Below are 26,317 nucleotides of genomic sequence, written 5' to 3'. Positions count from 1 at the left end.
GGCAGGGGAGAGCAGGAGGCCTTCCAGTGCTTACTCCTAGGCGAGGGGAGAGCAGGAGGCCTTCCAGTGCTCCCTCCTGGGCGAGAGGAGGCAGGGCGAGGGGAGAGCAGGAGGCATTCCAGTGCTCCCTCCTAGGTGAGGGGCGGCAGGAAGTGAGGGGCGGCAGGAAGTGTGAGAGAGAGACCTTCACTGCATGATTTGGCTGCAGTAATCGTTTGTTGTAGAAGAAGGGGCTCTGGACTGCTGTTCCAGAGAAGTGAAGGGGGAAACCTTGCAGGCCAACAGCTGGTGGAGAACAGGGATTGCTGGGGGAACCGGGGAAACTTGCTTAGGCCCCCCAAAAGGGGTGAAACCCTGGGCACCAGCAGTGTACCAGGGGGAAACTGGAGGCTGCCTCACTGGGGAAGTGCAGCTGAAATCAGGGGGAGTTCTCCAGCTCACAGCAGAGCCAGATACTGGCTGCAGCGCAGGAGTCCAGACAGCTACAAGTTGCGGGAGGACAGCTCGCTGAGCAGCGTGCTTTGGAGCGGCTCGTGGATATATGAGCAGAATTTAAAACCTAAGGAAGCAAATCATGCTTCGTGAAGGTGGATGAGGCTGGGATGCCATCCAGAGCACAGACACTCACAGAAAACGCAGAGAAGCCATAAACAGAAAGCCGGTGAGCCCAGGGAAAAGGTTGGGACAAAGAAGCACTGTAAGGCTGTGTAACTAAAGCCCTAGACAGTGGGACTGGGGTCTGGGACCCACAGTACAATTTTAGGGAAGAACAAAAAGGGTCTGGGATGCACAGTAGTAGTCTGGTGTAAGCAAAGCCAGAGAGAGGTCAAGTGGAGATATGGAAAAACCTGTACCTTGTGAATTGTGTGAAGCTGTAACAATTACAAGTGTGTTCATATGACAAAAACCTTGGCAGGAGAGTATACCAGGCAGATGCAAGTTACAAGTGTGTTCCTATGAGAAAGTCCTGGCAGGAGAGTACACCAGGCATGGTCAAGGTGAACAGTGGGAGAAGTACATCATATGAAGAAGTCCTGATGAGGATAAATCAGGAATAGTCAAAGTCTGTATTGAAATCCTACAAAGAGGAGAATAATCTTGATAGGAGAGTACACCAGGTATCATAACAAGATTAAAACCAGCAGGCAAGCTGTTTTCAATACCAGATGTTTTGTTGAACAAGACAAACTCAAAGAAACCAATGTCTATAAAAGTGTAAAGCACAGTGAAGAGGACTCAAAGAGGAAGAGAACAATTCACGTAAACTATGAACCTTATCCATTGGGAACTTTTCTGATGGAGTTACGCCTTTCCTTTTGAACATTTGTACATTTTCAAGGCCAAAGACATTACCCTTTTCACCTTGGAGTTATTTTTGTTAGAATGCGATGGTCAGTATAGCACTATGGACACAGGATACGGCAACGGACAGACCCCTAGTTTTGTTTTAGTTAGGTAATTAACTCAGAGTAGGGACTCGAAAGGCATTGTCCAACCACTGTGTTCCAATACAGGTTTATAGCCAAAACAGGAGCCCTCTGTGACAGTGCCTCATTCCCAGCTCCTCACAGCTCCCTCCTGGGCAATGGGAGACCAGGGAGCCTTCCTTTGCACTCACCTGGGCAATGGCAGACCAGGAAGCCTTCCAGTACTCTCGTCTGGGCTATAGGAGAACAGGAAGGCTTCTAGGTTTCTACACTGCAATGGAAGAGTAGGATGGATTACATGTTCTCTCCTAGGCAATGGGAGAGTGGGGCTGCTTGAAGTGTTCTCTCTCTTCGGAGTGATGCAGAAGTAGGATGCCTTCCGGTGCTCAGTCCTGGACAATGGGGGAGTAGGAAAGGGAGAGCAGGATGGTTTCCAGTGTTCTCTCCTGGGCAATGAGTAAGCAGGTTGCCTTTCAGTGATCTCTCGCTTGGGCAATCGGATAGTAAGATGGCTTCTCTTGGGCGATGAAAGTAGAATGCCTTGTAGTGCCCTAGCCCGGGCAAAGGGACACTAGGATCCTTTCCAGTGCCATCTCCTGGGACAATGAGAGACAGCAGGATGCCTCTGAATGCACTCTTGGGACAATGGTAAAGTCCGCCGTCTAGTGAGCCCTTCTTGGCAATGGGAGAGCAGGATGCCTTCCCGTGCCATTTCCTAGGCAATGGTAGAATAAGATGCTTTCTAGTGGTCTCTCATGAGTGATGGGAGAGCAGGGTGGCTTCCAGTGCCATTTCCTAGGCAATGGTAGAATAAGATGCTTTCTAGTGGTCTCCCATGAGTGATGGGAGAGCAGGGTGGCTTCCTGTGCCATTTCCTAGGCAATGGTAGAATAAGATGCTTTCTAGTGGTCTCTCATGAGTGAGGGGAGAGCAGGGTGGCTTCCAGTGCCATCTTCTGTGCAATGGGAGAGTAGGATGCCCCCAGTGTCCTGTTTTGGGAGATGGGCGAGCAGGATACCTGCCATTGCCAACCCCTGGGAAACCGGGGAGTAAGATGCCCCTCCAGTGTCCTGTCCTGGGAGACGGGAGAGTAGGATGCCTTCCAGTGTCCTGTCCTGGGAGACGGGAGAGTGGGATTCCTTCCAGTGTCCTGTTCCAAACCCTCGGAAACAAGGGAGTAGGATGCCCTCCAGTGTCCTGTCCTGGGAGACGGGAGAGTGGGATGCCCTCCAGTGTCCTGTCCTGGGAGACGGGAGAGTGGGATGCCCTCCAGTGTCCCGACCTGGGAGACGGGAGAGTGGGATGCCCTCCAGTGTCCTGTCCTGGGAGACGGGAGAGTGGGATGCCTTCCAGTGTCCTGCCCGGGGAGACGGGAGAGTAGGATGCCTTCCAGTGTCCTGCCCGGGGAGACGGGAGAGTGGGATGCCTTCCAGTGTCCTGTCCTGGGAGATGGGAGAGTGGGATGCCTGCCATTGCCAAACCCTGGGAAACAAGGGAGTAGGATGCCTACCATTGCCAAACCCTGGGAGACGGGAGAGTGAGATGTCCTCCAGTGTCCTGTCCTGGGAGACAGGAGAGTGGGAGGCCCTCCAGTGTCCGGTCCTGGGAGACGGGAGAGTGGGATGCCCTCCAGTGTCCGGTCCTGGGAGAGTGGGATGCCCTTCAGTGTCCGGTCCTGGGAGACGGGAGAGTGGGATGCCCTCCAGTGTCCTGTCCTGGGAGACGGGAGAGTGGGATGCCCTCCAGTGTCCTGTCCTGGGAGGCGGGAGAGTGGGATGCCCTCCAGTGTCCTGTCCTGGGAGACGGGAGAGTGGGATGCCTTCCAGTGTCCTGGGAGATGGGAGAGTGGGATGCCTGTCATTGCCAAACCCTGGGAAACGGGAGAGTGGGATGCCCTCCAGTGTCCTGTCCTGGGAGACGGGAGAGTGAGATGCCCTCCAGTGCCTGCCATTGCCAAACCCTGGGAAACAAGGGAGTAGGATGCCTTCCAGTGTCCTGTCCGGGGATTTGGGAGAGTGGGATGCCCTCCAGTGTCCTGTCCTGGGAGATGGGAGAGTGGGATGCCTGCCATTGCCAAACCCTGGGAAAAATGGGAGTAGGATGCTCTCCAGTGCTGTCGTCTTATTGGTAGTGAATCAGACCGAGTCTTGCACTTCACGCCTCACAATAGTCCTTTCATAAGCCCTTCCCACCTGCTTGAAGGGGGCTAATGTCCAGGGACAGACTTTTCCGTTCCCCAGACCTCATCCAGGAACCACATATATATAGCACTAACGCCCAGGCGGGAGTGAGAATCACTGAAAAGGAGGGTGAACACTAGGAAACCATACACTAATGGCAGCCACAGCGGGAAACCATGGCGGTGAAACATGTGTGCCCAGCAGCCCCCTTCTACTTGTAGGCTTGTGCTGTATGACTTGAGCTTGGAAGCAGAGAAACTGGATGTAGCATTACCTCCATGTTCGCTCATCCTCGTCCCAGTACTAACGCAGTGAAGGGCGCCTGCATTTCGACAGTAAGTACGATGACGAGAAAGAGTAGGATTAGGCATAACTAATATTACTGGTAACTAAATCAGAGCAGCAATTGGGGGTTATCTGGCCTATATCACTCAATCGATGGCGATTTAAAACTTACTAACCCCTGTGCTTGGAATAAAAGTAGTGCACCTAATATTTGAAAGGAATAAAACATTTGGGTAGAGACCCTGCCTTTGAAGAAACATGTGGATCAGTGTATGATAAAATTGGACAGGGCCTGCAGATTCTTTGTCCCGCGACGATTTCCCATCAATACCAGTACGAAATTGGAAGAACCACACAAAAACAAAACAGAAACCTGAGCCAACGACAACAGGCTCCCAAGCAGGGCCACCACCGGCAAACAGATGGTGCGGGTCCAGCTTAAATGACAGGTCCTGACAGGAGGGGCAAGGGGTGCAGTCCAAATGCGCGGCCTGCGCTGCAACCGGGCAACCAGTACCTTCCAGGAACTGTTTTCTTGGGATAGGTCGGGAAGCTGTCCCCACAAACCACTCAGCATGTGGTCCTGCGTGAACCACACGAGGCTGGTGCAGGCCCTGTCTAGCGTACAAGGGCGTATGTCGTTTCCACCCCTGGCGCGTCAGGTACTGAGGCCACTGCCGTGAAGAAGGGTGGGTAGGGGCATAAACTGTGTGTAAGGGTGGGTAGGGGCATAACCAGTGAATACGGGTGGGAGAAGTGGCACGAACAGTGTATTTGGGTGGGAGTAGTGGCATGAACAATGAATAAGGGCATAAACAGTGAAGAAGGGTGGGTAGTGGCATAAACTGTAAGGGTGGGGTAGTGGCATAAACAGTGTATATGGGTGGGCTAGTGGCATAAGCAATGAATAAGGGCATAAACAGTGAATAAGGGTGGGGTAGTGGCATAAACAATGAATAAGGGCGGGAGTAGTGCCATGAACAGTGTATATGGGTGGGAGTAGTGGCATTAACGATGGGTGGGCTAGTGGCATAAACAATGAATAAGGGCATAAACAGTGAATAAGGGTGGGGTAGTGGCATGAACAGTGTATATGGGTGGGAGTAGTGGCATTAACGATGGGTGGGCTAGTGGCATAAACAATGAATAAGGGCATAAATAGTGAATAAGGGTGGGCTAGTGGCATAAACAATGAATAAGGGTGGGAGTAGTGGCATGAACAGTGTATATGGGTGGGAGTAGTGGCATTAACGATGGGTGGGCTAGTGGCATAAACAATGAATAAGGGCATAAATAGTGAATAAGGGTGGGGTAGTGGCATAAACAATGAATAAGGGCGGGAGTAGTGGCATGAACAGTGTATATGGGTGGGAGTAGTGGCATTAACGATGGGTGGGCTAGTGGCATAAACAATGAATAAGGGCATAAATAGTGAATAAGGGTGGGCTAGTGGCATAAACAATGAATAAGGGTGGGAGTAGTGGCATGAACAGTGCATATGAGTGGAGTGTAGCGCCAGGCATTACAAAGGCCCTCAATATCTTATAACTAAATTCACTAGGCCACCTCTCTCCCGACCCACTAGAATGATTAATTCCAATCACCTCCTGGTGCCCAGATTTAAACGTACTATGGCTGGAGGGAATAGTTTCCCCGTAAAAGCAGCGCAATCTTGGAACTCCCTTCCACCTCCTTGCAGGGAGGACCTCCCTTACCGCCAATTCTGATCCAAGACCATTCAGTGGCTCAAGGAACATGATATAGAAGGCCTGTTGCGCCACACTACTATAGCTGTAAATCTGATCACTCAGGTGGTCTATTGACCTGTGTAGCTATACTTCATGTTACAACCTTCATCTTGCATATAGATCTTATTGTAAAACCCATGTCTTTCTGATGACCCAGCAATGTAACCTCAGCTGGACTTCATCTTATGTATGTAACAAGCTTCGCAAACCTCTTGATGCCTTTGCGCCCTGCTACCCCCGGGTTAGGTGTGCACTATAAATAAATAAAGGGTCACTTTATCGTAGAGGCAATCATTACTTAATCTTAGCCTGGCATGCTTTGGTTCTTCAGATCATTGCACATCCAGCGGCACAGCACCCATCATAATCCAACAGAATAATCAGGGTGCTGGGGAGGGCGCCCTCTACAGGCGAGTGTGGGTCACACCACAGGGCAGCAGCCATTTTGGAATTCCAAGGCAGAAAGAAGTTCAAAAGCGAACGCTTAAAAAAAAAGCCAAAAGGGAAGTAAGGAAAAGTGGAATGTATAAAGAAGCGAGAGAGAGAATCGACAGGAAGATGGGAGGGGAAACGCAGCTTCCTTTTGCGTGTTCGTATTTCCATGCAAAGAGTGAGTCTCCCTTAGCCTTTGACCCGGAAGAGCCACTGGCCACTTCCTCTCCTCTGCGTCACCTGGTTTCCTCCATTGTCTGCAGTGTAACTTCTGGCGGGCGCCCACAAGCACACGTGTGCGCGTCGCCCATGGGGCGCACTTGAGTTTCCGAGGCTGCTTCTCCCAACATTTCCAGTTCAGACGCCGCCACCCCCCATCTTCCAAAACACAGAGCCTGGAAAAACGCTGAATTGGCTCGTGTGGGCGAGCCGTGGCTTCAGCGGGGCGGCCTCACCTGGCACCACACTAAACAAGCAGCAAAAGCTGGCCCTGCTTGGTGAAGCCCCACGTGGGCCTGCACCGCCCGCACACGTTTTAGGTTTATCAAAGCGGAAGCACCACCTAAAAGCCAAGACTATTGCACGGGCGTAGAGTTAGGAGGTAGATGGGAGGTCAAGAGGCGCGCGCGCACACACAGCTTGTGATGGTTTCGTTATTTATCATGCTAATTCCCCCCCCATGGACTGTCCCACCCACTACCCGCCCCTCCTTGCAGGCCTAAAAGTGTTAGTTCTAAGCATCTCATAGTTAATGGCGTAATTACCGCTGTAAATTACCTCCTGTCGTAATAAAAATGCCTTTACCATATGTGCCTTCAGCCATATGTGCCCTCAAATATATTGCTTACAAGGAAGTCCAGTGAAAAACGACCTTTGACAAAGCCAAACACTTGGTGTGTACATCGGTTATTGGTGGGCATTTGCCAGGTACCAACATTTTATTTCCAGGTACGCCCGCCCCTTTTCAGCTGCTACCATCTTATGGCAAGGTAGTACCATTACGGCACTGCCCATCAAATGTCCATCTCCATGCCTGCACAAAAAACAAAGTGGTTAGCTTTGCCAAAGCCGATTTGGAATTTGGGTGTAGAAAGTGATAGTGGGTGCCAACATGCCCCACAAGTCCTGCTCTAGGGGTGCCAGCGCCGTGCTCTGGGTGCGTCAATTGCGGTGCAAGTCAGCCTTACCCCTTGCTGGTCAGACTATTCATTAAAATAATGAATATTTTAGAACGCGAGCAATACCGGGGTCCAGTCTCTAAACCAGGACTGGGATTCAAACCTGTGTTGCCCCCAAGACAAATGCTTTGCCCCCGAGCTACCCTCCAATCCCATGGATTTCCACAGAGCCTCAAACTGTGATCATTTTTTCCTGACGCTATCAAAATAACATTTTACAGGCCAAACAGGTCCCACGTCACACAACACATAGGCCAGGACATAGTGAAATGATATAGATATTTACAACGTGGTTACTACACAGAGGTTTCTAAGCGCGGACCTGTGTTGCTCCGATTCATCTTGCATCCAAGGCGAGCGCGAAGCCCCTGAGCTATCCTCCCGAGACAGAAAGTGATATCTTTAATGCTTAGACCGGTGAGTGCGAGGTCTCTGAAGGCACCTAGTGACCCAGCTGTTCGGTACCGCAGGGGTGCTCGGCACCGAGTGACCCAGCTGTTCGTTACCGCAGGGGTGCTCGGCACCGAGGGACCCAGCTGTTCGGTACCGCAGGGGTGCTCGGCACCGAGGGACCCAGCTGTTCGGTACCGCAGGGGTGCTCGGCACCGAGTGACCCAGCTGTTCTGTACCGCAGGGGTGCTCAGCACAGAGTGACCCAGCTGTTCTGTACCGCAGGGGTGCTCAGCACAGAGTGACCCAGCTGTTCTGTATCGCAGGAGTGCTCGAGTACCGAGTGGCCTAGCTGTTCTGTACCGCAGGGGTGCTCGGCACCGAGGGACCCAGCTGTTCTGTACCGCAGGAGTGCTCGAGTACCGAGTGACCCAGCTGTTCTGTACCGCAGGGGTGCTCGGCACCTAGTGACCCAGCTGTTCTGTACCGCAGGAGTGCTCGAGTACCGAGTGACCCAGCTGTTCTGTACCGCAGGAGTGCTGGAGTACCGAGTGACCCAGCTGTTCTGTACCGCAGGAGTGCTCGAGTACCGAGTGACCCAGCTGTTCTGTACCGCAGGAGTGCTCGGCACCGAGGGACCCAGCTGTTCTGTACCGCAGGAGTGCTCGAGTACCGAGTGACCCAGCTGTTCTGTACCGCATGAGTGCTCGAGTACCGAGTGACCCAGCTGTTCTGTACCGCAGGAGTGCTCGAGTACCGAGGGACCCAGCTGTTCTGTACCGCAGGAGTGCTCGAGTACCGAGGGACCCAGCTGTTCTGTACCGCAGGGGTGCTCGGCACCGAGGGACCCAGCTGTTCTGTACCGCAGGGGTGCTCGGCAACGAGGGACCAAGCTGTTCTGTACCGCATGAGTGCTCGAGTACCGAGTGACCCAGCTGTTCTGTACCGCATGAGTGCTCGAGTACCGAGTGACCCAGCTGTTCTGTACCGCATGAGTGCTCGAGTACCGAGTGACCCAGTTGTTCTGTACCGCAGGGGTGCTCGGCACCGAGTGACCCAGCTGTTCAGTACCGCAGGAGTGCTCGAGTACCGAGTGACCCAGCTGTTCTGTACCGCAGGAGTGCTCGAGTACCGAGTGACCCAGCTGTTCTGTACCACAGGAGTGCTCGAGTACCGAGTGACCCAGCTGTTCTGTACCGCAGGAGTGCCCGAGTACCGAGTGACCCAGCTGTTCTGTACCGCAGGAGTGCTCGAGTACCGAGTGACCCAGCAGTTCTGTACCGCAGGGGTGCTCGGCACCGAGGGACCCAGCTGTTATGTACCGCAGGGGTGCTCGGCACCGAGTGCTCGAGTAACAAGGGCAATGCCTGAACATGAGAAGGGCGTGATCCTAAAAGGGAGTAACAGCAGGGCCAACTGATCCGCTCGGGTGGACTGAGCTCAGACCCGGGGAAGCAAAGTCCTAATTGGGGCAGAGGCCAGCCAGGTACAGGTCATGTCAGGACAAAACCAATGCCAGTACGCACCACTGACGGGATGAGTGAGATTCCCCAGGTCAGGTACCTCACTGGGAGGCTATGCCTTGCCATGCCTGGAATAGCCAAAACCCTCACTCATCCCGTCAGCCCTGCTGCACCAAGCTATGATATTATATGTATGATATGATATGGCATTTATAACGTGCCTATACACAAGTGTTTCAAGGCGCAACGAGGCAGGGGGGGGAACAAAGGGAGGACAGACAACGATCCTACTAGGGCAGGTGTCATTCAGATCGCGCAAGTGCATGGGAAGGGGGGAAGGAAGAGTGCACGGGCGGAAGGGAGAGGGGAAAGTGCAGTACATGGGAAGTGCAATAAATAAGAAATAAAAAACAGGCAAGTGCAAGGAAGTGTGGACAAAGTGCTGGAAAGGGGACTGAAGGGATACAGAAAACAGTCCCCAAGTGCAGAGGTTGCCAGGGAGGCAGTGCAGGTGGGCAGTTGACAAGGCCTGGGGCAGAGATCAGAAGGGTGGCCAGGTAACCAGTGCAATTTCAGTCAGGAGTTCAGCAAGGGAGGGGAGGCGAGAAAGCAGAAGCAAAGAGGAAGGTTTTGAGGTGTTTTCAGAACCGGAGGTGGTTCTCCTCGAGTTTCAGGGAGGCAGGAAGGCTGTTCCAGAGAGAGGCTCCTGCCAAAGAGAGTGATCTGCCACCAACTCGTTGCTTGGAGAAGCGACTGACCCCGAGGGAGTTGGAGGCAGATGAGCAAAGAACTTGAGAAGGAAGGTATTTAGGAAGAGAGTTGAAGGTATTTCGACCCCAGAAGGCCCAGAAGGCCTTGTGTACAATGCAGAGGGTTTTGACTATTCCAGGCATGGCAAGGCATAGCCTCCCAGTGAGGTACGTGACCTGGGGAATCTCACTCATCCCGCCAGCCCTGCTGCACCAAGCTATTCCAGGCATGGCAAGGCATAGCCTTCCAGTGAGGTACCTGACCTGGGGAATCTCACTCATCCCCCCAGCCCTGCTGTACCAAGCTATTCCAGGCATGGCCTTCCAGTGAGGTACCTGACCTGAGGAATCTCACTAATCCCTGCTGCACCAAGCTATTCCAGGCATGCCTTCCAGCGAGGTACCTGACCTGAGGAATCTCGCTCTCCCCGCCAGCCCTGCTGCACCAGCTATTCCTGGCATGCCTTCCAGCGGTGTCCAGTCAACTCGTCGAAAAAAAACTGGTCGACTGCAATTTGGTCGAAAACCAAATCGTCGAATTTTTTTTTTTATTTATATATTTATTTTTCGGGTTTTCGTTTAGTTAAAAAAGGGGTGTTTAGAGAAAAAAAGGGGTTGGGGGACCCCCCCCCCCCCCCAAAAAAAAAGGGTTAAAATAATTTAAAAAAAAATTCGACCATTTGGTTTTCGACCAAATTGGTTCGACCATTTGTCTGGTCGACCAATTTTTTTCGACCAAATGTCTGGCAACCCTTCCAGCGAGGTACTGACCTGAGGAACCTCACTCATCCCGCCAGTCCTGCTGCACTAAGCTATTCCAGGCATGGCAAGGCATAGCCTCCCAGCAAGGTACCCGACCTGAGGAATTTCACTCATCCCACCAGCCCTGCTGCACCAAGCTATACCAGGCATGGCAAGGCATAACCTACCAGCGAGGTAGCTGACCTGAGGAATCTCACTCAACCCGCCAGCCCTGCTGCACCACCTATTCCTGGCATGCCTTCCAGCGAGGTACCCGACCTGAGGAATCTCACTCACCCCGCCAGTACTGCTGCACCAAGCTATTCCAGGCATGGCAAGCCTAGCCTACCAGCGAGGTGCATGGACTGAGGAATCTCACTCATCCCGCCAGTACTGCTGCACCAAGCTATTCCAGGCATGGCAAGGCATAGCCTTCCAGCGAGGTGCCTGAACCGAGGAATCTCACTCATTCTGCCAGTCCTGCTGTACCAAGCTATTCCAGGCATGGCAAGGCAGCCTTCCAGCGAGGTACCTGACCTGACGAATCTCACCCATTCCGCCAGCCTTGTTGCACCGGCTATTCCAGGTATGGCAAGGCACAACCTCCCAGCGAGGTAGCTGACCTAAGGAATCTCACTCACCCTGCCAGCCCTGCTGCACCAGCTATTCCTGGCATGCCTTCCAGCGAGGTACCCGACCTGAGGAATCTCACTCACCCCGCCAGCCCTGCTGCACCGGCTATTCCAGGTATGGCAAGGCACAACCTCCCTGTGAGGTACCCGACCCGAGGAATCTCACTCACCCCACCAGCTCTGCTGCACCAGCTATTCCAGGCATGGCAAGGCATAGTCTCCCAGTGAGGTACCGGACCTGAGGAATCTCACTCATTCCGCCAGCCCTGCTGCACCAAGCTATTCCAGGCATGGCAAGGCATAGTGTTCCAGTGAGGTACCGGACCTGATGAATCTCACTCATTCCGCCAGCCCTGCTGCACCAACTATTACAGGCATGGCAAGGCACAACCTCCCAGCGAGGTACCTGACCTGATGAATCTCACTCATTCCGCCAGCCCTGCTGCACCAGCTATTCCAGGCATGGCAAGGCATAGCCTTCCAGCGGGGGATCTGACCTGAGGAATCTCACTGACCCGTCAGCCCTGCTGCACCAAGGTATTCCAGGCATGGCAAGGCATAGCCTTCCAGCGAGGCACCTGACCTGAGGAATCTCACTCATCCCTGCTGCACCAAGCTATTCCAGGCATGGCAGGCATAGCCTTCCAGCGGGGGATCTCACCTGAGGAATCTCACTCATCCTGCCAGTCCTGCTGCACCAAGGTATTCCAGGCATGGCAAGGCATAGCCTTCCAGCGAGGCACCTGACCTGAGGAATCTCACTCATCCCTGATGCACCAAGCTATTCCAGGCATGGCAAGGCATAGCCTTCCAGCGAGCTACCTGACCTGAGGAATCTCACTCATCCTGCCAGTCCTGCTGCACCAAGGTATTCCAGGCATGGCAAGGCATAGCCTTCCAGCGAGGCACCTGACCTGAGGAATCTCACTCATCCCTGCTGCACCAAGCTATTCCAGGCATGGCAAGGCATAGCCTTCCAATGAGGTACCTGACCAGAGGAATCTCACTCACCCCACCAGCTCTGCTGCACCAGCTATTCCAAATATTCACCTGCACGTGTCTCTTTGCTGCAAAATCGAGAAATTCGCGAAACCAGTCCTTATACTTTCTAAAAGCGCTGTCTTTGCTTCCCAAACATGAGGCTTGGCCATGGCTTGGCCATCGGAAAGGGGATCTGGCTACCAGTAGGATGGATCCCCGATCTATCACCCAGACTGATCATGCCGGCGTCAAAAATAAAGCCGCTCGGATTCAGACTTTGGCTCTTTTAGAGGTTCAAAGCCCTGGAAGTGCCCTGTTCCGTGGAATGGATGCTATCTGGACATGGGCAAGCTATTCTTTTAGAAGTGCAGCAGGTGAGTACAGTGCGGCATCTGGACAACATGAGAGCACTGCATCGGTCCATACCGAGGTCAGACTCCGCCGAACACCTGCTGCAGGCTCGCCCCTCCATGAAGTTGAGGCGAAATGCAATGTCAGTGCTTGGATAACTCACTTCTAGGCACTCCCAATTTTCTAAGGCTGGGGAAGGAAGGAATAGAAGATAAAATAGTAGCTCTCCTAGGCGTCATATGGAGAGATGGTACTTGGAAAAACGGGGCATCTGGTAGGGCGGAGGGAGGGGGGGGACTACTTCACCATTTCCAAACAAGCACCTAGAGTAGTTAAAACACTGGCATCGGAGGGAGGTGGTTCCAAGAGTGTGCGTAGATTAATCCCAGAGCAGCCCAAGAAGCGCTTAAGAGGGGCCAGTGTCCACAACGCCCCAGAGATCCCCCTAAAGGTTTGCTGGCTGGGCTCAGTGGCTCGCGGAGAAGCCTCGAGGCTCTATTCCCAGTAGAGAACCTACAGAGCCGAAGACCACCCTAGCACGGAAGGGACATCACGCCCTTGTCCAGACAAGCCTCTACGCTGTTAGACAGCTCTGATGGTGACTGGCACAGGACAAAAACTCCTATCATAACTACACGTAGCTCACAAGTGGCTGAGAAAAGATTGAAGAGGGCCAAAGAAGGTGGTCACGGATGCAGAGAAAGAGAAGAGGGGGGCAAAGGGATGAGAGGAAGGGGGACAGCCAGGAGGAGAAAAGGGCGGGCAAGAGGGAAGGCTGGCAAGAGACCATGCATGTGTGTAACCCAGAGTACCCACAGGAAGCAGAAGCTCCTTCGTGCAGAGGTTGGCCAACCCTACCTATTATTCTTAGGGTTAGAACCCTACCCATTATTATTATTCTTAGGGTCATAACCTTACCCATTATTATTCTTAGGGTTATTATTAGTCTTGGGGTTATAACCCTACCTATTACTATTATTATTCTTCTTAGGGTTATAACCCTACCCATTATTATTATTATTCTTGTTAGGGTTCTAATAACCCAGCCTACGTCCACTCGAGGGCCTTCATCTTTCAGGCCAGAAGGCAACACCGCTCTCTAGTTCGCTGAATCACTGTGTCTGGCCCTTGACAGCAGTGTCCATGTGTTCGCTTGCACGAAGATCATTTTGAAAAGGTTAATAGGCAAAAGAAGCTAGCAGTATTTACACCACATTCAGCCAGGTAACGCAGAATAGCCACCAGAATTCCACATGCGAGAGCGGGCACTGTGCAGAATGAGGCACTCCAAAGACAGCACATTTATGTAGCGCGAAACAGGTCCCAGAGGGCGTCAGAGCGCTTTGCAAGAGTTACATCACCTGGCGAAACACAGCAATGTACACTCAGCAGAGTCAAACATCTTTCCATCTTAATCAACGGTGCATTACGTTAGCGACACGCTAATGCTTCCCAAGTCTAGAACATTCTAGTGCTTCACAAGTGGCAGCAGCAATTGCGTTTGTGCTGGGGGGCTGGCATCTGTAAAGGATTGGGGAGCGGCAAGGCACCTAGCAAAAATACCTAAAGGGGCTGATTAGAGGTCAATGGGGATGGGAGGCGAGGCTAGGGAAGGAGCGAGCCAGGAGAAGAACTCTGCAGAGAGAGCTGGTGAAGCAGTTGGCTAGGGAAGGAGCAGGCCAGGAGAAGAACTCTGCAGAGAGAGCTGGTGAAGCAGTTGGCTAGGGAAGGAGCGGGCCAGGAGAAGAAATCTGCAGAGAGAGCTGGTGAAGCAGTTGGCTAGGGAAGGAGCGGGCCAGGAGAAGAAATCTGCAGAGAGAGCTGGTGAAGCAGTTGGCTAGGGAAGGAGCGGGCCAGGAGAAGAAATCTGCAGAGAGAGCTGGTGAAGCAGTTGGCTAGGGAAGGAGCAGGCCAGGAGAAGAACTCTGCAGAGAGAGCTGGTGAAGCAGTTGGCTAGGGAAGGAGCGGGCCAGGAGAAGAAATCTGCAGAGAGAGCTGGTGAAGCAGTTGGCTAGGGAAGGAGCGGGCCAGGAGAAGAAATCTGCAGAGAGAGCTGGTGAAGCAGTTGGCTAGGGAAGGAGCGGGCCAGGAGAAGAAATCTGCAGAGAGAGCTGGTGAAGCAGTTGGCTAGGGAAGGAGCGGGCCAGGAGAAGAAATCTGCAGAGAGAGCTGGTGAAGCAGTTGGCTAGGGAAGGAGTGGGCGGGGAGAAGTCGCATAGAGAGCTGGTAAAGCAGTTGGCTAGGGAAGGAGCAGGCCGGGAGAAGTATTCCGCAGAGTGAGCTGGTGAAGCAGTTAGCTAGGGAAGGAACGGGCAGGGAGAAGTATTCCGCAGAGAGAGCTTGTGAAGCAGTTGGCTAGTGAAGGAGCGGGCAGGGAGAAGTATTCCGCAGAGAGAGCTTGTGAAGCAGTTGGCTAGTGAAGGAGCGGGCTGGGGGAAGTACTCTACAGAGAACAGCAGAGCTGCCTGGCACAAGTGAACTGAGGATAACACAGGGGTAACATGCTGGTCTTGGAATCAAGAAGACCACCCAGAGCAACAGAGGTTTGAATGCCTGATCTGTGCTTAGAAACTGAACTCGGTATTAAGCGCTTTATCAAAATAATAAAAGCTAAAACCAACCCTAACTATCATGATGGCACAGCCTTGCGTCCCATGGACCCACAGTAATGGGTCTTTAACTCCTATGCCGCAAGATGTATCCTGCCCTTTTAAAGTGCACCCTGCCCTAATATGCCCGGTTTGTCGTTTGCCCACCAAGAATACATTTTTGTCCACCCATAGCATTGCTTGCCATATAAATCTTTGCCCAGTGCTATCTAAAACTGAATAAAAAATCAAAACGGGGGGGGAACTGGAAGACTATGGGAGTCCCTCAATTGGCACAAACATGGCCCATTGACCCGTTCTTGGGTGGATGGCCTGTGGGAGGATCTCAACCAAGTCTTTAGCTCACTGTCCCTTTCACAGAGAAGACATGTCCCCAGAGTTTGTCCTGCCCTGGGGCAGTCCAGCAACGAAATGCCTGGCAATTCTCCTCTGAACAAGAGCACCAACAGAAACCCCAGACACGTGTTTCAGCCTATTCGGGGAGCATTGCATGAATAGGCCGAGCGAGGAGCTAGCGCTGGATGAATAGGCCGAGCGAGAAGCTAGCGCTGGATGAATAGGCCAAGCGAGGAGCTAGCGCTAGATGAATAGGCCGAGCGAGGAGCTAGGTAGCATTTCATGAATAGGCCGAGCGAGGAGCTAGCGCTAGCGTTTCATGAATAGGTCGAGTGAGGAGCTAGCGCTAGCGTTTCATGAATAGGCCGAGTGAGGAGCTAGCGCTAGTGTTGCATGAACAGGCCGAGCGAGGAGATAGCGTTTCATGAATAGGACAAGCAAGGAGCTAGAGGTAGCGTTTCATGAATAGGACAAGCGAGGAGCTAGAGGTAGCGTTGCATGAATAGGCCGAGCGAGGAGCTAGCGCCAGCGTTGCATGAATAGGCCGAGCGAGGAGCTAGCGCCAGCGTTGCATGAATAGGCCGAGCGAGGAGCTAGAGGTAGCGTTGCATGAATAGGCCGAGCTAGGAGCTAGCGTTGCATGAATAGGACAAGCGAGGAGCTAGAGGTAGCGTTTCATGAATAGGCCGAGCGAGGAGCTAGCGCCAGCGTTGCATGAGTAGGACGAGCGAGGAGCTAGAGGTAGCGTTGCATGAATAGGCCGAGCGAGGAGCTAGCGTTGCATGAATAGGACAAGCGAGGAGCTAGAGGTAGCGTTGCATGAATAGGCCGAGCGAGGAGCTAGCGTTGCATGAATAGGACAAGCGAGGAGCTGGAGGTAGCGTTACATGAATAGGCCAAGCAAGGAGCTAGTGTTGCATGAATAGGACAAGCGAGGAGCTAGAGGTAGCGTTGCCTGAATAGGACAAGCGAGGAGCTAGAGGTAGCGTTGCATGAATAGGACAAGCGAGGAGCTAGAGGTAGCGTTGCATGAATAGACCGAGCGAGGAGCTAGCGTTGCATGAATAGAAAATGCAAAGAAGATGAGGACGTCGAGTCATGTGGACGCAGAGCTGCGAGTAGCTCTGGGGACATGAACATGTCCCATCTCTAGAGCCATCAACTTCGATTCACAGAAGGGGGAGAGGCAGACAAACGGTCCACTCGGAGAGACCACTCTTGCACTCCTTCAGTGAATCCAATATATGTCTCGATCATGCACCCACCAGGAGATGGAGTCCAGGGGGTTTAGTGATTGGCGCCCACTGCCAGCTGCCACGCTACTGGCTAGTCTTTCAGAGTGAAATTAACGTGCACAGCTAACATCACTTAAATGAGAGTGCCCAATCCATCATTGTATCCACGGCAATTGGTACACATCTATTTCAGAGCCAAAAAAAAGTGATCATCTTGGAAAATAGTTCAGTTGCTTTTGGACTATAAACCCTGTGGAAATTATGGGGACTCGACACTGCACAAGAATCCGTTTGTTCGTACCGCACCCTTCAGCTCTGCAGATTTTTGGACTACAACTACCCCAAGTCACAACTACCTTAGTCAGTGTTGAGGGATCATGGGAGTTGTAGTTCAAACCATATCGAGAGCCACAGGTTGCAGACCACTGAACTAGAGTGAATTAAAAACAGACAGGGTTCGGACTGCTTTCTAAATCGGTTGAGCTACTGTAATGAGCACAGAAAAACATCGAAATGATATTGCCGAGAATCCCTGCAACTATAAAACATTTTCCACTTTTGAACCCCCACTAATATATATGTTAAATAATGCACTTAAATACTGGTGTGGTGACTACTTTCCAGAAACTCAAAAAATCCGAACAGAGACACAATGAATAATGAGCACATCCCTGTAAAGTGCTGGAATAACTAGATGAACAGCCTGCAATCAGCCAAACACAGGGCGGGGGGAGGGGGGGGGGGTTCTGTCATGTTTTGGCGTTATGCATTGAAAAGATGTTCCCCCTTAATTCTCACTCAAGCTTTTAAAATGTTACGTTTTTTAAAATATTAAAAAGAACAACGCTTTAGCGCTACACTTCGAAACTGCCCATTTAAGGCAGCAGGGCTGATCCGGGAAGAGGCTCCTCGGAGCGTGAGGTGGTGCCGGCGGCGGGCTCAGGTGTCAGGGCAAGGACCGTCTCCCGAGCAACATTTGCACGGACACTTCATAATTCATCAGACAGTTCAGCCAGAGATGACAGGGTCACTGTGGCCAGATGCCAGGCTGTCTAGTGCCCAGTGAGAGGCGGGGGCGAAGCACCATGGAGAGCTGCCTACCCATGAGTTGCCCACATCGGGGCCTTTGCCACCCCTGGCTGAGGCTCAGGAACCTTCCGTAAACAAGCCGTCTATTGGCCTCCAACAAGTAGGTCTTCAGTTGGGCAACTACAAGTCATCCAGACGTATATTTCCCAATTCTGAAGCAGGACTGCCCAACTCCAGGCCTCGAGGGCCGGAGCCATTCCGGGTTTTCATTGATATCCAAGAGAACATTTGCACGATTCTAAATGTATGCACATTTTTCCTCATGAATATTCACGAGGGATACACTCAAATCCCATAACGCATTTGTTTAGTTAAAGGAGTTCTTTGGTCCCCCAAATGACTGCTGGAAATTGGCCTTAACCCCCTAGCCTTTTCCAATAGATCTGTGGCGCCTGAAACAAGGTTTATTGCCCCCAACAGGCAAGTATATAGCAGCAAACAAGGAGGCGGAGCCTGAAAGAACCCAGACTTCTGCACCCCCATGCCATAACTCTGAGGCTTGACGTCACAGGCGGTGGCCATGAGCTACTTACCAGAACTCTCCCGATGACAGGCAGCGCCGAAGGGCACGGCTCCTCGCGTGGTGCATCTTGGATGCCCGTCTGGTCTAGGCGCATGTAGGAATCGTAGAGGCCATCTCCGTAGCGCACTGCAAAGGGCGTATAGAAAAAAGGCTTGGTGAGGGACAGCTTAGCATAGCGCCAAAAACAAAGCACACACAGGAAGCGCCAAGGGATCGGTTCCCAGGAGCATCCATGTCACCGCGGGAGCAGACTTCAGTCCGTGCTTTTCGTTGAAGAACCACATTTTTTTGTTTTTTGTTTTTTTTTTATTAAACTCTGTCATTTCAAAATTACAAACTTAGTTTAGTTATGAAGCGACAGATATGGGCTAAACTTTATCAGTCTGTTACATTTCCTATTCAACAATAATAAACAAACTTTAACCAAACTTTAACAGTATCATGGAAGCATGTTACAAAATCATCAACTAAAACGAACCAATAACAGAATTACTATGTATATAAAGAACACTAACGAACTAGACACACACACACACAACATAAATAGACAATACAACACGCAATTCATATATCTTCCTACTAGTTCACGTCCTTCTAACCACATACACACCCCAATTAATCCCACTGCTACATTATTAACCTAGCCTTAATTATGCAATTCATCAAAAGGTCCCCATATTTCCAAATACTCAACCACATTTATTAAGCTGAGGTGTGGCCCTTCTCCAGCTACACAATTTGACTAGTGCTATTGCCACAGCTTGCAAAAATATATATATTATAAATTGGAAATAAGGCACCCATAGACGTGGAGTCCTCAGATAACTTTCCCAAAAGGACCGGGCCAACGGACTCACCGGGGGGGGGGGGGGCGGGGGCCAATGGACTCATGGGGGGGGGGGGCGGGGGCCAATGGACTCACCGGGGGCCGGTGCCATTCGGGAAAGAGAGCAATTAAGTGAAGAGGCAAGTGGGATCTCTCGGCGCTGGGTGCAAGTGGCTTGAGGCGCAGGGCATCGCCAGCGACTTTAAAGGCAGCCATGGCGGGTTTCCCGGCCAGTCTAGAGGACTGTTTAATGACTTCCAGTCAAAAACACAGACTTTCTCTACTCCCCTTACAGCCCAATGCAACCCGAGAGGCTTACATAACAACTGCAATGCTTGCCCAACACACGCCGGTTCCCAGCATTCTGGCCATCAGTTTAGCGAACTAGAGGAGACTTTTTACGACTTCCCAGCGCAGCGCTAGCCAAAAAGGAGGTGCCTGGAAACAGGAAAGCTGGCGTGATAATGCCACCCAGCTGTTCCTGTAAGAGGGGTGGCCGACACATGTAACCCCCTGTTTTTTGAATAGCAGAAAAGGATTTCTTTGGCATAGTGGTCGTTGGAGACAGCTCAAAGAAGACACTTGCATAAACGAACTTGAATGAGGTGGGGGGTTGGGGGGGGGCGGTTGGAGAGAAATGTCTGAATTATGAATATTTGGAAACAGGCGAGCAAGGGGAAAGCCGCTTATTCGCGTTTAGCACTCCAATGGCTTTAGCTCATTTTTGCCGGCTGCTAAATCACGTGGGGGGTGGGGGGGCAAAATAAATCATTATTGAGCAGCATGAACGAGGCGCAGCTGGAGCAGGCGGACTCACTCCCATGTGTGGGGTGTGTTGAATGGAACAGTTTGAACAGACCCGCCTATGCCGCCATGCGACGCTCACTCGGCAAAGCCGGGAGTCGACTGGGAGCAGTGCGCTCCGCAAATATATGCAGGTATCTATTGCTGGTGCCAACTGCAACGAGTCTCAATCACGCAGATCAGTTAGGAGTTCAAAGGATGGCACAATAAGTTCAGGAAAACACCACACCACACCACACCACACGCAGAAACAGGAAGAGGACAGGTTGCAGTCAGAGGAGCGCCGAAGGGCGAGTATGCGACAAGTGCACGATGATATCATTAGTGGGGGCTGCGAAATGAGAAGAGGAGGGGCGGAGCAAGGAAGGATGAAGGCGGGGGACGTCTGGCGCAGGACCTTTGTCTCACCGAGGAGGTGTGAAAGACCTCTGCCAGCCAAAGCGCTTCGGTTAAGGAGGGGGTTTACAAGCACTGCATCGTTAAATATGAGAAAGTAGGCGTGCACGCGTGCACACGGACCCCCTGAGCTATTTAGCTCCTGGTTATGGCCGAGGGGAGCCTGGATCTCTTGCACTGTGTGGGTGTGTGCATACAAGAATAAAGGGCACACAAGAGACATTCAAAGTATATCAGACAATCGTTAAATGGACAAAAGGAGTTTGGATCTCTCGCAAAATATGCACTTGCTGTTCAGTATTTACGAGCCCCGGGTTCCCCCAACTCCTGCCCGATACCCAGGAGCTGCCTTTCGCTCCCGATCAACGAACCCGTTTGGACCCCTGTGTGGACTATACAATTTTTATTATTTATTGTATGGCACCTAGAAACTTGATTTTCCAGGTAACTTGCAGCGCTCATTGTGTTCTTACTACTACATAGCAGCAACTCCAGCAAGGATCCACCCCAGCAACTCCAGCAAGGATCCACCCCAGCAACTCCAGCAAGGATCCACCCCAGCAACTCCAGCAAGGATCCACCCCAGCAACTCCAGCAAGGATCCACCCCAGCAACTCCAGCAAGGATCCACGCCAGCAACTCCAGCAAGGATCCACGCCAGCAACTCCAGCAAGGATCCACCCCAGCAACTCCAGCAAGGATCCACCCCAGCAACTCCAGCAAGGATCCACCCCAGCAACTCCAGCAAGGATCCACCCCAGCAACTCCAGCAAGGATCCACCCCAGCAATACCAATGCAAGAGGATCCACCCCAGCAATACCAATGCAAGAGGATCCACCCCAGCAATACCAATGCAAGAGGATCCACCCCAGCAATACCAATGCAAGAGGATCCACCCCAGCAATACCAATGCAAGAGGATCCACCCCAGCAATACCAATGCAAGAGGATCCACCCCAGCAATACCAATGCAAGAGGATCCACCCCAGCAATACCAATGCAAGAGGATCCACCCCAGCAATACCAATGCAAGAGGATCCACCCCAGCAATACCAATGCAAGAGGATCCACCCCAGCAATACCAATGCAAGAGGATCCACCCCAGCAATACCAATGCAAGAGGATCCACCCCAGCAATACCAATGCAAGAGGATCCACCCCAGCAATACCAATGCAAGAGGATCCACCCCAGCAATACCAATGCAAGAGGATCCACCCCAGCAATACCAATGCAAGAGGATCCACCCCAGCAATACCAATGCAAGAGGATCCACCCCAGCAATACCAATGCAAGAGGATCCGCGCCAGCCATACCAATGGAAGAGGATCCGCGCCAGCCATACCAATGGAAGAGGATCCACGCCAGCAATACCAATGGAAGAGGATCCACCCCAGCAATACCAATGCAAGAGGATCCACCCCAGCAATACCAATGGAAGAGGATCCACCCCAGCAATACCAATGGAAGAGGAATCCACGCCAGCAATACCAATGGAAGAGGAATCCACGCCAGCAATACCAATGGAAGAGGAATCCACCCCAGCAATACCAATGGAAGAGGATCCACGCCAGCAATACCAATGGAAGAGGAATCCACGCCAGCAATACCAATGGAAGAGGATCCACGCCAGCAATACCTATGGAAGAGGATCCACGCCAGCAATACCTATGGAAGAGGATCCACCCCAGCAATACCAATGCAAGAGGATCCACCCCAGCAATACCAATGCAAGAGGATCCACCCCAGCAATACCAATGCAAGAGGATCCACCCCAGCAAGACCAATGCAAGAGGATCCACCCCAGCAATACCAATGCAAGAGGATCCACCCCAGCAATACCAATGCAAGAGGATCCACCCCAGCAATACCAATGCAAGAGGATCCACCCCAGCAATACCAATGCAAGAGGATCCACCCCAGCAATACCAATGCAAGAGGATCCACCCCAGAAATACCAATGCAAGAGGATCCACCCCAGCAATACCAATGCAAGAGGATCCACCCCAGCAATACCAATGCAAGAGGATCCACCCCAGCAATACCAATGCAAGAGGATCCACCCCAGCAATACCAATGCAAGAGGATCCACCCCAGAAATACCAATGCAAGAGGATCCACCCCAGCAATACCAATGCAAGAGGATCCACCCCAGCAATACCAATGCAAGAGGATCCACCCCAGCAAGACCAATGCAAGAGGATCCACCCCAGCAATACCAATGCAAGAGGATCCACCCCAGCAATACCAATGGAAGAGGAATCCACGCCAGCAATACCAATGGAAGAGGAATCCACGCCAGCAATACCAATGGAAGAGGAATCCACCCCAGCAATACCAATGGAAGAGGAATCCACCCCAGCAATACCAATGGAAGAGGAATCCACGCCAGCAATACCAATGGAAGAGGAATCCACGCCAGCAATACCAATGGAAGAGGATCCACGCCAGCAATACCAATGGAAGAGGAATCCACGCCAGCAATACCAATGGATGAGGAATCCACGCCAGCAATACCAATGGAAGAGGAATCAGCGCCAGCCATACCAATGGAAGAGGATCCACGCCAACAATACCAATGGAAGAGGATCCACGCCAGCAATACCAATGGAACAGGATCCACCAATGGAAGAGGATCCACGCCAGCAATACCAATGGAAGAGGATCCATGCCAGCAATACCAATGGAAGAGGATCCACCCCAGCAATACCAATGGAACAGGATCCACCAATGGAAGAGGATCCACCTCAGCAATACCAATAGAAGAGGGACCACCCCAGCAAAACCAATTGAAGAGGATCCACCAATGGAAGAGGATCAACGCCAGCAATACCAATGGAAGAGGATCCATCCCAGCAATACCAATAGAAGAGGATCCACCCGAGCAATACCAATGGAAGAGGATCCACCTCAGCAATACCAATAGAAGAGGGACCACCCCAGCAAAACCAATTGTTGAGGATCCACCAATGGAAGAGGATCCACACCAGCAATACCAATGGAAGAGGATCCACGGCAGCAATACCAATGGAAGAGGATCCACCCCAGCAATACCAATGGAAGAGGATCCACCAATGGAAGAGGATCCACGCCAGCAATACCAATGGAAGAGGATCCACCAATGGAAGAGTATCCACCCCAGCAATGCCAATGGAAGAGGATCCACCAATGGAAGAGGATCCACCCCAGCAATACCAATGGAAGACGATCCACCAATGGAAGAGGATCCACCTCAGCAATACCAATGGAAGAGGATCCACCAATGGAAGAGGATCCACGCCAACAATACCAATGGAAGAGGATCCACCAATGGAAGAGGATCCACGCCAACAATACCAATGGAAGAGGATCCACCAATGGAAGAGGATCCGCGCAGCAATACCAATGGAAGAGGATCCACGCCAGCAATACCAATGGAAGAGGATCCACGCCAGCAATACCAAAGAGGATCCACCTCAGCAATACCAATAGAAGAGGATCCACCCCAGCAATACCAATGGAAGAGGATCCACCAATGGAAGAGGATCCACGCCAACAATACCAATGGAAGAGGATCCACCAATGGAAGAGGATCCACGCCAACAATACCAATGGAAGAGGATCCACCAATGGAAAAGGATCCACGCCAGCAATACCTATGGAAGAGGATCCACCCCAGCAATACCAATGCAAGAGGATCCACCCCAGAAATACCAATGCAAGAGGATCCACCCCAGCAAGACCAATGCAAGAGGATCCACCCCAGCAATACCAATGCAAGAGGATCCACCCCAGCAATACCAATGCAAGAGGATCCACCCCAGCAAGACCAATGCAAGAGGATCCACCCCAGCAATACCAATGCAAGAGGAATCCACGCCAGCAATACCAATGGAAGAGGAATCCACGCCAGCAATACCAATGGAAGAGGAATCCACGCCAGCAATACCAATGGAAGAGGAATCCACCCCAGCAATACCAATGGAAGAGGAATCCACGCCAGCAATACCAATGGAAGAGGAATCCACGCCAGCAATACCAATGGAAGAGGAATCCACGCCAGCAATACCAATGGAAGAGGATCCACGCCAGCAATACCAATGGAAGAGGAATCCACGCCAGCAATACCTATGGAAGAGGATCCACGCCAGCAATACCTATGGAAGAGGATCCACCCCAGCAAGACCAATGCAAGAGGATCCACCCCAGCAATACCAATGCAAGAGGATCCACCCCAGAAATACCAATGGAAGAGGAATCCACGCCAGCAATACCAATGGAAGAGGAATCCACGCCAGCAATACCAATGGAAGAGGAATCCACGCCAGCAATACCAATGGAAGAGGAATCCACGCCAGCAATACCAATGGAAGAGGAATCCACGCCAGCAATACCAATGGAAGAGGAATCCACGCCAGCAATACCAATGGAAGAGGAATCCACCCCAGCAATACCAATGGAAGAGGAATCCACGCCAGCAATACCAATGGAAGAGGAATCCACGCCAGCAATACCAATGGAAGAGGATCCACGCCAGCAATACCTATGGAAGAGGATCCACGCCAGCAATACCTATGGAAGAGGATCCACGCCAGCAATACCAATGGAAGAGGAATCCACCCCAGCAATACCAATGGAAGAGGAATCCACCCCAGCAATACCAATGGAAGAGGATCCACCCCAGCAATACCAATGGAAGAGGATCCACCCCAGCAATACCAATGGAAGAGGAATCCACCCCAGCAATACCAATGGAAGAGGAATCCACCCCAGCAATACCAATGGAAGAGGAATCCACGCCAGCAATACCAATGGAAGAGGATCCACCCCAGAAATACCAATGGAAAAGGATCCACGCCAGCAATACCTATGGAAGAGGATCCACCCCAGCAATACCAATGGAAGCGGAATCCACACCAGAAATACCAATGGAAGAGGATCCACCTATGGAAGAGGATCCACCCCAGAAATACCAATGGAAAAGGATCCACGCCAGCAATACCTATGGAAGAGGATCCACCCCAGCAATACCTATGGAAGAGGAATCCGCGCCAGCAATACCAATGCAAGAGGATCCACCCCAGCAATACCAATGGAAGAGGATCCACCAATGGAAGAGGATCCACGCCAGCAATACCAATGGAAGACGATCCACCAATGGAAGAGGATCCACCTCAGCAATACCAATGGAAGAGGATCCACCAATGGAAGAGGATCCACGCCAGCAATACCAATGGAAGAGGATCCACCAATGGAAGAGGATCCACGCCAGCAATACCTATGGAAGAGGATCCACCCCAGCAATACCTATGGAAGAGGAATCCACGCCAGCAATACCAATGCAAGAGGATCCACGCCAGCAATACCAATGCAAGAGGATCCACCCCAGCAATACCAATGCAAGAGGATCCACCCCAGCAATACCAATGCAAGAGGATCCACCCCAGCAATACCAATGCAAGAGGATCCACCCCAGCAATACCAATGCAAGAGGATCCACCCCAGAAATACCAATGCAAGAGGATCCACCCCAGCAATACCAATGCAAGAGGATCCACCCCAGCAATACCAATGCAAGAGGATCCACCCCAGCAAGACCAATGCAAGAGGATCCACCCCAGCAATACCAATGCAAGAGGATCCACCCCAGCAATACCAATGGAAGAGGAATCCACGCCAGCAATACCAATGGAAGAGGAATCCACGCCAGCAATACCAATGGAAGAGGAATCCACCCCAGCAATACCAATGGAAGAGGAATCCACCCCAGCAATACCAATGGAAGAGGAATCCACGCCAGCAATACCAATGGAAGAGGAATCCACGCCAGCAATACCAATGGAAGAGGATCCACGCCAGCAATACCAATGGAAGAGGAATCCACGCCAGCAATACCAATGGAAGAGGATCCACGCCAGCAATACCTATGGAAGAGGATCCACGCCAGCAATACCTATGGAAGAGA

At 51.9% G+C, this 26,317-nt stretch overlaps 1 protein-coding gene across 4 annotated transcripts in view; it reads right to left on the bottom strand.

Annotated features, from left to right (window-relative positions):
• Positions 1 to 26,317, bottom strand: part of DYRK3 (dual specificity tyrosine phosphorylation regulated kinase 3) — a 78,286-nt gene that overhangs the window by 26,277 nt on the left and 25,692 nt on the right. For 3 of the 4 annotated variants that reach the window (XM_069633186.1, XM_069633187.1, XM_069633189.1), the window contains exon 2: positions 18,360 to 18,475. In XM_069633186.1, coding sequence (XP_069489287.1) covers positions 18,360 to 18,475 — 116 coding nt within the window. Of the gene's footprint in view, positions 1 to 18,359; positions 18,476 to 19,271; positions 19,325 to 26,317 lie in introns of those variants that run through there. The other variant, XM_069633188.1, reaches the window with a different exon arrangement.

The sequence above is a fragment of the Ambystoma mexicanum genome, chromosome 13 (assembly GCF_040938575.1).
Source record: "Ambystoma mexicanum isolate Mex_15411 chromosome 13, UKY_AmexF1_1, whole genome shotgun sequence".
NCBI lineage: Eukaryota > Metazoa > Chordata > Amphibia > Caudata > Ambystomatidae > Ambystoma > Ambystoma mexicanum.
The sequence above is the reverse complement of the archived record's forward strand: the minus strand, read 5'-3'. Positions and strand labels throughout refer to the sequence as shown.